At 37.1% G+C, this 13680-nt stretch overlaps 1 protein-coding gene across 4 annotated transcripts in view; it reads left to right on the forward strand.

The window, feature by feature from the left end:
- Positions 1 to 13680, forward strand: part of LOC128192313 (protein crumbs-like) — a 40248-nt gene that overhangs the window by 24228 nt on the left and 2340 nt on the right. For all 4 annotated transcript variants that reach the window (XM_052864902.1, XM_052864904.1, XM_052864903.1 and 1 more), the window contains 14 exons: positions 112 to 1332; positions 1777 to 2494; positions 2811 to 2923; positions 3020 to 3827; positions 5809 to 5935; positions 6979 to 7047; positions 7807 to 7954; positions 8111 to 8224; positions 8479 to 8607; positions 9069 to 9299; positions 11100 to 11216; positions 11920 to 12159; positions 12476 to 12624; positions 13183 to 13273. In XM_052864902.1, coding sequence (XP_052720862.1) covers positions 112 to 1332; positions 1777 to 2494; positions 2811 to 2923; positions 3020 to 3827; positions 5809 to 5935; positions 6979 to 7047; positions 7807 to 7954; positions 8111 to 8224; positions 8479 to 8607; positions 9069 to 9299; positions 11100 to 11216; positions 11920 to 12159; positions 12476 to 12624; positions 13183 to 13273 — 4275 coding nt within the window. The remainder of the gene's footprint in view (positions 1 to 111; positions 1333 to 1776; positions 2495 to 2810; positions 2924 to 3019; positions 3828 to 5808; positions 5936 to 6978; positions 7048 to 7806; positions 7955 to 8110; positions 8225 to 8478; positions 8608 to 9068; positions 9300 to 11099; positions 11217 to 11919; positions 12160 to 12475; positions 12625 to 13182; positions 13274 to 13680) is intronic.

Raw genomic sequence — 13680 nt, forward strand, 5'->3', positions numbered from 1 at the left:
CTTCAAACTTGTTTTTAACGTTGAAAATTTAAATCAGATTCATTTTGAGAATAATTGTGAGATATCCCACTCATATTCTGCACTGTGATAAAATTCATAAACTTCTTTCAGGTGTAAACTGTGAAACAGACATAGACGACTGTGTCAACAATACGTGCCTGCATGGATCGACGTGTCAGGATCGCATCAACTATTATAACTGTGAATGCGCCCCTGGTTATAGGGGGCAGAAATGTGAAATTGATATAGATGAGTGTCTAGAACAAAAACCCTGTCAAAATGGTGCCACATGTATTGACAAGGTTGCAGATTTTGAGTGTAGATGTGCACCAGGATACAGGGGTAGAAATTGTGAAATAGAGATTGATGAGTGTAAGGAGTATTCACCATGTCAGAATAATGCGACCTGCACAGACAAGGTGGCTGATTATCAGTGTAGTTGTTCCGAGCAACCGGATGCTGACAATAGGGTGTTTTCAGGCAAAAATTGTACCGTGCAGCTCACAGCATGTATTGGAAATGAGAACTGTAGAAACGGCGCTACCTGTGTTCCGTATCTAAAGTCGGAGTTTCCGACAATCGAACAGGCTTATTACTGTAAGTGCGCTCCAGGATTTACTGGGGACCGTTGTAACGTAAATACTACCTTCTCCTTCACTGGGATATCATCAGTGGAGCGCACATTGAGTCAGGTTACAAACAACACTATCAAGTTTCGGTTCCGGACCACTCTTCCAGATGTCATACTGTTGATGTGGAGTGGACAATACTTCTCCACGGGAATCTTTATGCACATTGAGCTTTTTAATGGGTCTCTATACATGAGCTACGTGAAATATAATTTGATTTTCTCCTTTGAACAGGTCAATGTGCAAATTCCCGTACAGATCAATGATGGAGAATGGCAGGAAATTCATATACATCAGTTTAATGACACCGAGATAAATGAAAAGGGAATAATCATACTCAAATTAATTAGCCCCAAATGTGGCAATGATATCTGCGAAAAGCGAGTAGAGTATCTCCACATGGCAAATACCCAGCCAACAACGGAGTTGTTCTTTGGAAACATAGGAGATAAATTACCCAAGCTTTCTTTCACCAAGTCGCAAACGTTGTTCAAAGGCTGTATGCAAGATATGACGGTAAACAACAAAGTTATTACTGCAGTTAATAATAATGAAACTATTCCTATTGAGATAAATAAAGGCTGTAACAGGAACCAGCAATGTTTTCCAAACACTTGTAGCAGACGTGGAACCTGCACAGACATGTGGGACAATTTTGAATGCAATTGTGACCGCCGATATCTGGGGACAAAATGTCAAGAAGGTAGGGGTTATTCTTGTTACAAGGTACATGTACTGTACAAGTACTGTGGAATCATTTAATTTTGTAATGGCCAACTCTCATGAATTGTCATTTTTGAACAGGTTCACAGGGACATAATATCAGGGATTTACCTGTATCATAAATTAATTTATACTGTGGTTTGTTATTCATTGAGGATGTAAATTCGTAGGACAAGGGGGACAAGAAAATCCACATAAATTATACCAAAGTAAATATGTACGATTCCACAGTATTTTAACTATCTGACAATTCCGTTTTTTCTTATTAATTTTATGCTTTTGTTTATTCAATGTGTACATTTTTTCAGCATTTGCATAGAATTTTGCAAGCCTCTCATCACATTAATTTGATACTTTATTTTGTGAATATGGTACATTTACATATTATCAGACATGAAATTTTTATCTAATGTGTTTTTTACAGAATTTGTGCCAGCAACATTTTCCATGAACAATGCAGCCTCCAGCAGCGCTATCTTCACTGTTCCCCCCAATCAGATGCAAGAGATCAGAAGCACTGTCAAAATGTCGCTCTTCATTCGGACTCGTGAGCCCAGCGGACTCATCATGTACCTGGGAAATAACAATACCACCTTCCTCACTCTTGAGATGTATCAGGGCAAACTAGCCAGCAGACTCATGTTGTGTGATCTCCAGACAATTACGTATATTTTGGACAATTCAACAGTTATAAATGATGGCCAACAACATTTTGTTGGCGTAGAGTTTCAAGCAGGACAAAAACTTCGGCTCCTCAGAAATGGGAACGTTGTCCGTTCAAATACCTTACCATCCTCAGGAGGTTGTTCGTTAAATGCTCCACATTTGATCTTTGGGGGGGAAATTCCACAGTCCCTAAGGCAGGCAGGAAGGGTTCGTAGGAACACAGATGTGGTCATTGCTGATGGAAACTCGGTTCCAAAGTTAACTGAGCTGGGAAATTTTAAAGGAACCATTCAGGATGCAGAATTGAACGATAATAAACTGGTTTTCTTCCCTGGTAACACCAGCGTGGAGAGTAATTTTACACTGACAAGCCTCACTGAGGTGGAGGCCAATGAAGTGAGCGATGACATCTGCGATATCCAATCTCCTTGCATGCACAATGGGACATGTACCAATGTTTTCTTCAATGACTTCAGGTAGGACAATGCACACATTATCTTTATTGGTTTTACACGAGATGAGTGGAACTGTAATTTGCTGGTTTTTTGAGTGCTAGAATAAGATTTTTTTAAATATTTAAAGTCAGTTGTTTATACTTGATACATGTACTGTACATGTATTTTTATGAATAGTATAAATACTGTTTTGCATTATATTTATCACATCACATTTAAAAGAAATATTCATTCGTGCACCTGTGCATCAGACATAAGTATTGATTACTATATTTCTACATGTTAGTGTCTGCTGAATTCTTTCATAAACCTGTACATTCTATTTTTAATTTGATAGGTGTGACTGTCCACGAGGATTCCGGGGAAAGACATGCAGTGAAATCGACTTTTGTGATTTTGATTCCTGCCCAAGCACAGCAACATGCAACAGTCTACATAATGGATTTGAATGTGAGCTATCTAAAGTACATACAAAATTTATAGATTTCTCTAAAACTCTTTATTCAATTGAACCTGTCATTTGATGCATTGACTTTTTTACTTCAGGTATTTCCACTGCATTATTCAACAACACCAGTCAAGTGGAATACGTTCACAAACTGAATCCTGGCCGAACCATAAAAGACATTTCCATCCAGATGAGGACTCTGGTCAAGAATGGACTGATTCTGTTTGCCCAAAATGGTGCCCATGTCCTGAAAATTCGCATCAGAGGAAGTAAACTTCAAGTACTGTATCAGGTTGGAAATGGAGAAGTGGAGATTGAGGAAGCAGATTATGATGTCAGTGATAGGGAACTCCACACTGTGACCTTAACAGAAAACCTGACTAACATGACCCTGGCCATCACAGGGCCACACAGGAACATTTCTAAAGATTTCACATTTCGACACAGCCCCACCGTTAATCTTACCGCTCTTATCACCAACGAGGAGAGCAACAGAAAACTGAGATTAGGATTCTACCAAGGGGCTATGGAGGACTGGTTTTACAAAGGCTGTCTGAAAGAGGTGCGAATCGGTGGAATTTTACTTCCCTTCTATGTCATAAGTGATTTCACCAATTACAATACCTCCATTTATCTGGAGTACTTTGAAGCAGTGGCTGTTTCGGTGGAGAAGCACAGATGCTCCACGGACGGATCCTGTGCGTACAGCCAGTGTAAGCATTCCTCCACGTGTCAGAAGGACTATTACAGCTACAACTGCCAATGTCCCGCCGGGTACGGTGGAAAATGGTGCGAGAACAATATCAATGATTGCGCAACACCGGCAGTTTGTGGACAAGGTGGAAAATGTGTGGATGGTGTGAATTCCTTCACCTGTCGGTGCAGCGGTGGATACAGTGGACCTAGGTGAGTACATGTACAGAGGTTACTGCTTAACAATTGTTGTTCCTTTCTGTTCAATTTCTAAAGAATAGTAAATTTAAAAAGGTTTTGTGGGAGGGGGGGTAGATATACATGTAATTGTTCAAGAATGATGAATTTTTGATGCAAAAAAAGGTTGTATTATGTTTTGCATATCTTGCCCCTCTTTAATTGTTTTCAGAATTGTAGCTAAATTCAGTTTCCATGCAAAATTTAGTGTTACTAACAGAAAAGTTACTCATGACAGAGTAATTCTGGCAGAATCATTGAAGGCCGTGACGATTTCCGAATCATTAAAGTGGAAAGCTATAGAATATGTCAACAATTACCCATAGAGACACCCCTCTCTTCGATCTCCAATGAATGTGATTTTATCAATATGACCTGATATTTTTTCTATTGTCTTCTTTTAAAAAAAAACCAATTTAATTGGGTTGAAGGTTTGGTTTAGCCATTCAGTTATGACACCATAATTGGTGTTGGAATTAAGTCATGCACAATGACATGTTTAAAGTGTCCTTATTTACATTTCTATTGTTTGATTTTCCAATATGGGACAAACAATCAATTACTGAATACTTTGGTTATATGCCCTAAGGCACTGCAGTCTCTATATATCACTGATTGTATATATCCATGTACTTACAAGTCACTTAAGCAGTACTTACAAGTCACTAAAAGCAGTTAGTGTAGTTCTGTACTAAGCTACAAGAAGTGTAGTCTCTGTATGCATGACGAAATACAAGAAATTCATACATCAACCAAAGAATAGTAGGAATTGAAGCTCATTTATGGAAGGTAGTTAAATTAATTCTCAGTTATTATACAGTAGACATCCTTACAAGAACATTTATTTCTCTGGAAATAATATCTTCTGTTAATCTTTTGGTATAATATTGAGTTAGTACTGAGATTATTTTTAAAGCAGTTTCAAACAATAATGACCTAAATTCAAGATCTGTGTATTATAACTCTGAACACATCAGACTCAAACACAATACATGTATACCTGGTATTACAGAAAATCATTAACCTAGCTAGCTAGCTGCCAACCTGAATGAAAGGTTCTCATGCTTTGTGATGGGTGAGACAATACATCCATAGAAAGGCAAACTATGTAAGGTACACAGAAAATGGGGGTAGCAGCTGTGATTTTGTGCAGAAGTCATGGGGATCGATGGGGAAGACTTTGTGCACCAATTTTACAATCTCAGCTCAGGTGTGTGCCCCCAAACTTTATGAAAATAGAAATCAGCTCTCAAACTTAAAGAGATGTTTCAGCTATTTATGATGAAAGAAATTTTGTAGCTGAATACATAATGAGATTCAACAGCTTTCAATTTTGTTCTCTCTGATCTCATCTTATTCATAGGTGACAAGATTTTTTGGTGGGAAAATGTGTGAACAAAATTTATGACTCTCAGCCGTCTGCGTTTAGACTTCATTCATTGTGGATTTAATATTTAAAGCTCATAAGAATTAAGACACACAAAAACATGAGATTTGGCCTGTGTTCAAGCATTTTACTTCACCTGAAATGTTGAGAGGGTTTTGTGCATGTACGAGGATGTATATAAGGTAGCTTGTACATACAAGTTACCGGCCCGACTACCTGTACAGCAAAACAACTTATTACCTAATACATTAGTGGTTTGTCAATAGGAAATCTATGGAATTCATCGGAGCACACTTTTTACCTGTTATCATAAGTGTGACGAGTTCACCGACAGGGGGCTGCCTGGCTTAACGCGGGGGCAAATCTTTCCTTGGAAGCTCGTCTTTACTGGAATGTGACTTATAATTCAAGAGACCTTTTTTGTGTGTGTTAAAATTTGGAGGGGGACAGTGATTGATAATTTTTGATGGCACAGCGGTTTTTGTGATGTGATCACTAGAGTGTGAAGGCCTTTGACATGAGATACTTGTTGAGTGTGGTAATCACCGTCTGTCTGTCTGTTACCTGTAGGTGTCAGAACCACACCGATCCCTGCATACCCAACCCCTGCCTGAACGGGGCACTCTGCAGCGACGATGGGGGGTCAGCAGCCTGCAACTGTACCAGCGGCTTCGTCGGAAATACCTGTGGAACACCTGTAAGTGGATTTACCTGTGTATTACCTTTTTGTTCAATATGTATTGCATAAACCTACAGTAATGTTACATATGAATCCATAAAATGCACAGTCTTAAACAAGTCTTTAAAGACTTGTTTTTAAATGTTAATAATATACAGGTAATAATTATATGAATAGAGGGATGTCAAAGTACTGGTAGTACAATTGTGTTGTTCACCTTTAAACAAGTATTGTGTCCTTTAGAATGTATGAATATGTATCTTTTGGTGTTAAATCTAAGAGAGATTACAATGGGTGGGGAACACTCGGTGTATGTACGTGTTATAGCTATGACATTATCATCCAATATAAGTGACAGCACACTAAGATTGCAATAAAATCAATACACTGTTTCCTTATACCACCTCACAATCACTCAGTGGGTCTGTATTTATGACTAGTTTATACATGGCCCTGTTAAATGCAGTGTCACATGAGTTTTACTGGCTGGTTAATAAATGTTGTCCATAAAAGAATAATTGATTTATATCAACCTTGCTACAAGTGTAAGTTATCTTACAGTTCTATGTTTTGTATTGAACATCGACCAAAAAAGGTTTTCCTATTAGTGTCATATATGTCGGAGGACTTCACCATTACTACCTGGATTCTTTTGGTATTTATAAACAATGTTTTGCAATACCATACACATGCATTTCAGTCAAGATTCCAACTATACTTGTGGTTCAAGCAGGTAGAGGATCCTATAGCATTAATTGACTATGTCATTGAATGTGTCTGACCAAGGTCAGTTGACAAGTACCTGGTACGTGGTCAGTTTGTCATTTGTGTCGAGAGTGTAAACAGTAATACACAAGTACACAGTCAATACCGTAAAGGACAGGGAATGAGTGTACACTTGTAAGTGCATATACCCCAAAGGCAGTGTATTAAGTCAGTCCCTGAAAGATTATGCTGTAGTTTATAATAAATGTTTTGGGAGTCATGTGTTAAAAACCAGATTATCCATGACTGCATAAATCTGTATGCATATATTTATTGAATTCTTCCCTCCTTTACAGATAACTCAGACCTGCAGTGACAATCCATGTAAAAACAATGCTACATGTCAACCTGGGACGGGCGGACAGGTATGTCAATCAAAGGCTTGTGTCACATTGAAAGACTGAGAGGTTTTCCAGATGCATAGTTCATAGAATAGTGGAATGTCTGTTCCATGTTATTGACACTGTGTGGATATGATTATACATTTATTACATGATTGTGAGGGAGATATGAAGATTCATTCCCCCAGGGAAATATGATTTTTCTAGGGAGAATGAATCTTCATATCTCCTGAATGTTCATGCAATAAATTGTTTTTTATACCAAATGTCAGGTGATATAACTTATATACATCGGGTTTTAATCGCTTTTCGGTTATTGCAAAGCAATGATGTAATGGATTGAACTGGTTTTCTGATATAAAAGGGATTTAAAGCGATTTTTTAAAAGAATTAATGATTTGATAACATCGTACGCTCTTCTCAGAATTTTTCATACAAATGGAATTAAAAAACAAATAGCTTTCATAGGAGTAGGATATGATGATGAAAATGACGATGACAGGGAAATATGAAATTTTATTGCCCTGACATGTGATAGTTTAGAACCAATCAGATAATGTCTTAGATGAAATTAATTTAATGAGGTATAATAATATGGTTTATGTCCAAGATTTATTATAGTAAAAAGAGGATTTAAGCATCAATATTTTAAAGTATCCTTATAAAATATATATACATTTGTATATATCAATATAAAAACTTGTTAGATATAGCAATTGCACTCTGCTGTGGTCATGTTTATAACTACATTTGGCATGATGAATTTTTTTATGCTTTTTACAGCCATCTTTCAATTGTTCGTGCCTCAGTGAGTACACAGGAACCCTCTGTGATGAACCGAAAAACTTCTGCAGTGATCTACCCTGTCAGAACGGTGGAAACTGCACCAACGATTACACAGGAAACACATTTATTTGTTCCTGCCCAGCAGGTGTGTTTTTTATGTTTTTGTGAGGTGTTTTATTAAGGATTTTAACTTTTTATAGGGAAAAATTAGTGTTACAACAAATTTTTTTAATCAAAACTTTTAATTAGCCATATTAGTTGAATTTATATAATTATCTGTTTATTTTGTTGTACGTTTTAGGGTACGGTGGGAAGAACTGTAGTGAGAACATTGATGACTGTAGTACCAACCCGTGTCAGAATAGTGGAGTGTGTATAGACTTGGTGGGCGACCATCTCTGTAACTGTACAGAAGGTAAGATCTGTTGTATCTTAACATCGATACTGGGATTAACTGAGAACGCAAGAGTTAAAGTTATTGTGCATTATACAGCCAGACCCCAACCTCACCAACTTTCCTCAATTCTAAGGATTTGACCTCAAATTCTTGCACTTTTCTTGTAAGGATTTGAGTTGCGGACTGAGTTGAGTGGTGAGGGCGGGGCCAGTATCTCTTGTTTTTTTCATGTATAGTTTATGATAACTGTGTTTTGTTTCTATCGATGTAAGGTTGGAATGGGGCGTCCTGTGAGGTGGACGTCAATGAGTGCCAGCATCAGCCCTGTCAGAGGGGCGAGTGTGTGAACACCCCCGGCAGTTACCACTGTAACTGTGTGGGCAATGGAACTGGATACACAGGTAAGAGAAAATTTCAGGCATTATTCTCAACATCCACTTTTTTTAAAGTTATTAGATATCCACAAAAAAATTTGAATGGGCAAATCTACAAACATTTTGTGCGTGCAATATCCATAAACTTTTTTTGAAGTTCAGATCCATTCTGGTAAGAGAGATAGCTCTTACTCGAATAAGTTATTATGATTCTTTACCAACTTGTTATGTCAAAATCCTGTGTATATATTGCCTTGTGAGATATGGTGAAAATGTAACCATGCAACTAAAAATGCAGCAAAATTATACAGAGGATTTTTTCACCTTAATGACTGATTTCATTTTTGGCATAATGTTAACAAAATTTTTAAAGAATTCAATTATTTTATGTCTTTAATTCAAGGTATTGTTAAAAACTGTTAAGGTGTGAAATTTTCTGATATGGATGCTGACAATACAGTTATACACTCTTTTTGATAACACATTAGGTCCTGACTGTGGGATAGACTACGATGAATGTAAGGAGGAGAGCCCCTGTGAGAATGGCGCCACCTGTCTGAACTACGAAGGTGGCTACAACTGTAGCTGTACGGAGGGCTACAAGGGCAAGAACTGTACAGTGGTGGACTGTGCCAGCGTGGTCTGTCTGAACGGGGGCCAATGTACTCACGTACAGGTCGACAATAAGTGGCAATGCGACTGTCCCAAATATGTTCACGGTGAGTCAGATTTACTTTACTTCATTCAAGTATATTTGAAGGTGTGACCCCAGTGTTGGTTGTACTATGCACTGTACATTTAAAAAGTAAAACTCAGATTTAATTCTAGGTCCAAAAAAGGCTATCTGATTGTTGTGAACAACTTAGTGATTGCAGTGATATAAATCAAGGTGTCTTTTGCTGCTCCAGCAATTAACTTGGACTTATTTATCAAGCAGTCTTAACTTATTGTAAACAATAGCAAGGCAGTGTTTATCATAAAGAACATAGTTGCTATAAATCATGATCCATGTATCTTATAAAAAATCTTGTTTTTGATAAGTTTTACTCTTGCATGTACATAATAGTAATTTGTTTATATATGTACATGTATCAGAGCTGAATCAGAATACACAAACGTATAAGGACATGAAGAGAGTTAAGCCCCGGGGTTTATTCTGATTGTCATAGTGATGGACAGATAAGATTGCAGGGTAAGGTACCCAGGGGCCATACGGTAAAAAGGAAGGCTGCTACAAAGGCATAAGCCTCCTATCAACCATGTATCAAGGACTTGGGTTCTAGAACGCTGGTGACATTTCAGAAGTTACTGTGTGTGTAGATTGAAGTTTCTGTGTAATAGAGTACATACCCTGTGATGTAGGTGAATTTTATTGTTTTTAAGGTTTTCACAGCTGTTTCGTCCCTTGTGTCTGTGTAAATATTTTGTGTTCTGTGGGGATGACTAATGGTTTGACTTCACAGTGTGTTACGTCATGGTATATCAATACAGTTATCTAGGTCCTCAACACAAAACTGATAGATCAGTTTTATTAAAGGGAAGTGCAGAAATAAATCAATGGATGTCATAGACAGACCTCTTCACCTTCTCTTGGATTGAGGGGGGTTTATATGGCCAGGTAAACTAATTTAGTGTACCTGTGTTGTACCTGTGTGTGTAACACCTGTAATTAGCTTACAGGGACATGGTCTCTAGACAAGGGTCTGTCGATTTTCAAACAGATATTCAAACAGGATGATAGTGAAACGTTAAAACACTTGGATTGAATTTTTGTCTTATAATTACTGGAAAAATCTGCATTTGCTGGTAATGTGTGTATGTGTAACAATTAACTGGAATCATAGTGTTGTAGTAATTTGATTTTTCAAGACAATTGAGGAAAGAATCAAGGTATGCTTTATGACAACTTCAGTAATCTCTTATATAATGTCTTGATAGACAGAGACCTATTATTTTGGATTAAGTTCATTGTAAATCTTAGTGGAAGGTAAGCATGGTTTAATCATGGAAAATTTCAGTTGCATTGTTTGTATAAGAGGACTTACTGAAGTCAATTTTAAACGGCCTAGATTTTGTTACGTCCATTAACACAGGATATATATTCATGCAGATATGAATTATTGAATCAATTTATATATCCTAATATGGTGATCATTGTTGCCATATTATTTTTGTTTCATAAACTGGAATCTACAAACTACTTACATTACAGGGAGGTATTGATGTGTTGTGTTTCTTACCATTGAAGAAATGGATATCCCTTTATTACATTGATTGATGGGTTTAAATTTAGGCATTACATCTGATGAGCTAGCTGGGTTTTACCATATCATATTGAATGGTGTTTTGTGTTTTCTTATTTTATTTTGTGAACTGTGTTCTACTCCCAAATTAAGGGTTTTGATTCCTTCATTCAGTGATCTGGATTCTGCTGTATTACAAGAACTAATGTATGTTGAGTTATATATTAAATTTATTGATGGGTTTTGACCATTACATGTATGATGTATCTTTTACAGGTGTGAAGTGTGAAACGCTAGGACCGTGTTACTCGGAGCCTTGTGATGAGAACAACACTAAGTCATCCTGTACAGAGATCAACAATCTGACCGACTACACCTGCTCCTGTAAAACAGGTGGGTCCCACTTATTTCACTTCACGCCATCACTGAAGTTCAGTGGTCTGTGTGGGTTTCCAATGGCCAGCCACGCCAAAGTCTTACTTTATATACAGGATTATTTTCGCCCTGTGTAATTTTCACCCTTTTACACTTGCAAACAGTACGTTTCACCACATCTTGAATTCGCCCAGACACAGTTGTGTTTAAAGAGAATTAAAGACATTGGAATTTGCCCAGTCTTAAATTTGCTCGCTGAAAATGAAAACGGGAGTGAATATTTCCATGTATACAGTTTGTTGTCAGAATACATTTGTTAAGTCATGTCATTGCGGGGTTATTGGTGACATTGCTGGTATCTATTCAAAACCAGCAAACAAATACATGTATTGATAAAACCATAAAAAGAAAAAATCAACAGTGTTAGTAGGAGGAGGTCTTAAAAGAAAAGACTGTGAGAATTGAAAGTTCATGTTGTATGTTGTATTCCAATATGTTATTGCACCAAATGAATGAGTAATTAAATGAATTAATAAGTCAATGATGATCAATTCTAAGCAATCAAATTAAGTGGGGTTGTTGATGAAATGAAATGTATCTTTTTCCTGTAATTAAAAATACAAGTTTAAAGGCACACTTTGATGATACAGCTTTGCTATTCCAACTGATTAAAAGTTCATTATTCTTAAATGCACTTCACCCAATACTCATTCCTTTGTAGAATGGCAGGGTCAAAACTGTACAGAGGATGTAGATGAGTGTTCCAGCAGTTCTCCCCCTTGTCACTTCGACCACACCTACAACTGTACCAATGTCCAGGGGGACTACATCTGTTACTGTCACCCAGGCTTCTCCGACAAGAATTGCTTCACCAACATCAACGAGTGTAGCTCTGTCACCTGCCACAATGGGGGCACCTGTATAGACGGCATCAATAGCTACACCTGTAATTGTACCGCAGGTAAGAGTTGGCCCAGGACCCACCTTTATAGATATGCTAATAAAAGAACTACATATACATGTATAGGGGAGGGGGGTGTTCTGCATGCATTTTTTTTTCAAGGAAGCACAAAATTATAGCATAAATATCTTAAAGGTTACTAGTATGGAATTAATATTTCAAAGCAAATATTGTGCTTTTTGTAAAAAAACATCAAACGATATGTTGAAATTGCACACAGTATTTTGCTGTGTAAAAAAAATTACATAACTTCAAGCTTAGGGTTCATTGATAGAAAATAGGCTGGTGTTTACTGACCTTTTGGTCCCTGTTTCAGGGTGGACCAACACCAGCAACTGTATGGAGGACATCAATGAGTGCACGCTACAGGACCCGTGTCTGAATGGGGCGACCTGTGTCAACACCGAGGGCAGCTTCAGCTGTCAGTGTGAGCCGGGCTACATAGGCAACCTGTGTGCCACCAAGGTAAGAGTGACTACTGAGGGAGGAATCCAATAGGTGTTTAGGGATTTGTCAATGTTTTCACTGAATTTGAAACTTAATAGGAACACTCTTAACATAATTTGTTGATGGAGAAATCTAGTAAGAATTGTGCCACCAAGGTAGAATAGAGAGGGTAAAGTTCAGTAAGGACTGGGAGCATTTTAAGTGTTATCATAAAATATATAACTCAGGAAAACTTTGCTAATAGCCATGCACTCATGAATAAGAACCCAAGTAGAATTTAAAAGCAACAGTTGTGTATGTGTATTATTTTAAAAATGAGACTTAATGTAGAAGAAAATTATATCCTAATTATTATAATAATGTTTCTTAAGACTAGCATGTAATGTTTTAACATTAATTTATACCCAAACCTACCTCATCCTCTTAATATACATATGTACAGTGTATTCAATAGATGTTGAAACTGCATGCCTTCAAACATTAGATATAGACATAAAACTGTGAATGAAACTATATGTATGAATGTATCATGTACGAGACTGTAGCTGTATACATGAATGCTGGCCTCTGTTGTAGGACCCGGACTTCCGGAAGATCTCGTCCGACGACAACGTGTGGATTATAGTGGGCCCGGTGGTGGCGGGCTTTCTGTTGTTAGTAGTCATAGGTAAGGAGGTCACTGACCAGCTGACCCTCACTGACCGGTCATTGTTTACATGTAGTAGTCAGATTAACAGAGCCCTCATCAACTAGTTAATGTCTTACATATGTTTTAGCATCTCTTAAGTATTTAGATTTTAACTTGATTCTATTATACCTGGTAATGGAGTGTAGATCTTAAAAATATTGATTTGAAGTTTGATTTATTAAGTAGCCTACACTACATTTTTTAACTGAAGATACATGTACTGATTATTCATGTATAGTATCTCAGAAATCTTTAGTATATATGCCATTTTTACTTACCTGGTAGATATTAAGTTATCGATACATGAATGAATAAATAAAATCATTTCAGACTCTCCCATCTAAACTTTAGATATATTACATTCAGACTTCATGAAATTTTTATGA

This window comes from Crassostrea angulata, chromosome 7 (assembly GCF_025612915.1).
Source record: "Crassostrea angulata isolate pt1a10 chromosome 7, ASM2561291v2, whole genome shotgun sequence".
Lineage (NCBI taxonomy): Eukaryota > Metazoa > Mollusca > Bivalvia > Ostreida > Ostreidae > Magallana > Magallana angulata.